This window comes from Penaeus monodon, chromosome 27 (genome assembly GCF_015228065.2).
Source record: "Penaeus monodon isolate SGIC_2016 chromosome 27, NSTDA_Pmon_1, whole genome shotgun sequence".
NCBI lineage: Eukaryota > Metazoa > Arthropoda > Malacostraca > Decapoda > Penaeidae > Penaeus > Penaeus monodon.
In genome coordinates this window covers 39,408,383-39,409,193 of record NC_051412.1, presented here as the reverse complement: position 1 = coordinate 39,409,193, position 811 = coordinate 39,408,383, and the positions used below count along the sequence as shown (strand labels likewise).

General features: G+C 49.9%; 1 protein-coding gene across 2 annotated transcripts in view; it reads right to left on the bottom strand.

Annotated features, from left to right (window-relative positions):
- Positions 1 to 811, bottom strand: part of LOC119590853 (methanethiol oxidase-like) — a gene marked incomplete at its 3' end in the record, with an annotated part of 18,823 nt that overhangs the window by 5,656 nt on the left and 12,356 nt on the right. For both annotated transcript variants that reach the window (XM_037939611.1, XM_037939610.1), the window contains 1 exon segment: positions 191 to 350. In XM_037939611.1, coding sequence (XP_037795539.1) covers positions 191 to 350 — 160 coding nt within the window.

Genomic DNA, 811 nt, shown 5'->3' with positions numbered 1-811 from the left:
TGACGATCATAAGTTCTGTGCTGACCTGAGCATCAAAACACTATCATGAGCCTCACAATAAAATAGCAGTGAAGGGAGTAAAAAGAAAATCGTCATTGCACTGACTAAGAATTCGTAAATGAAGGAATGAAATCTCAGGTGAGAGTTTAGCGACCGAGAGCGGTACAGGAGGAGATGCCAGGACACTGACCGAGAGGCTCGAAGGAGACGGAGTCGAAGGTGGCGAAGGAGCCTTTGCCGCGGCCGTGTTCGTCGCCCATGGTCGAGATCATGACCTTCCCGTTGGGGAGGCAGTGCGTGGTGTGAGGGTTGCTCACGCCCATTGACTTCAGGACCTCGGGTTCCAGGATCTGCAGGGGAGAGGACGGGGCAAGGTTAAGGAGAATGAAGAGAGGACGGACGAGAATCGCGGGACGCAGGAAGCGCATCGAGGTCAAAAAGGTGTCCTCACTTCTCCAGAGTAATGACACCCCCAAGGAGGACAAACCCAAAACCTTTCGCGGGCCGATTTTCCTTTTAGTCTGGAACAGGGTGCCAGACACTTGCAGCCGCCACACTCCTCTGTGCCGCCCGCGGCACATTTGCTATTACACTCGGCCATTTCACAGGATTAAGTCAGTCCTTCGTGTTTTAAGATCATCACATACACTCTTACAGTTATTTTCTGTTATTGAGTTTATGTAATCAATGAAATAGTCTCCTACGTTTTATGTAAACCATATGGCCGTTTCGTCGTAATGACTCATGATTATCTGGCCCGCATACTGTACACTAAGGTGAAATGCGGCTCCCTGGGTAAATGAGTTTGGCA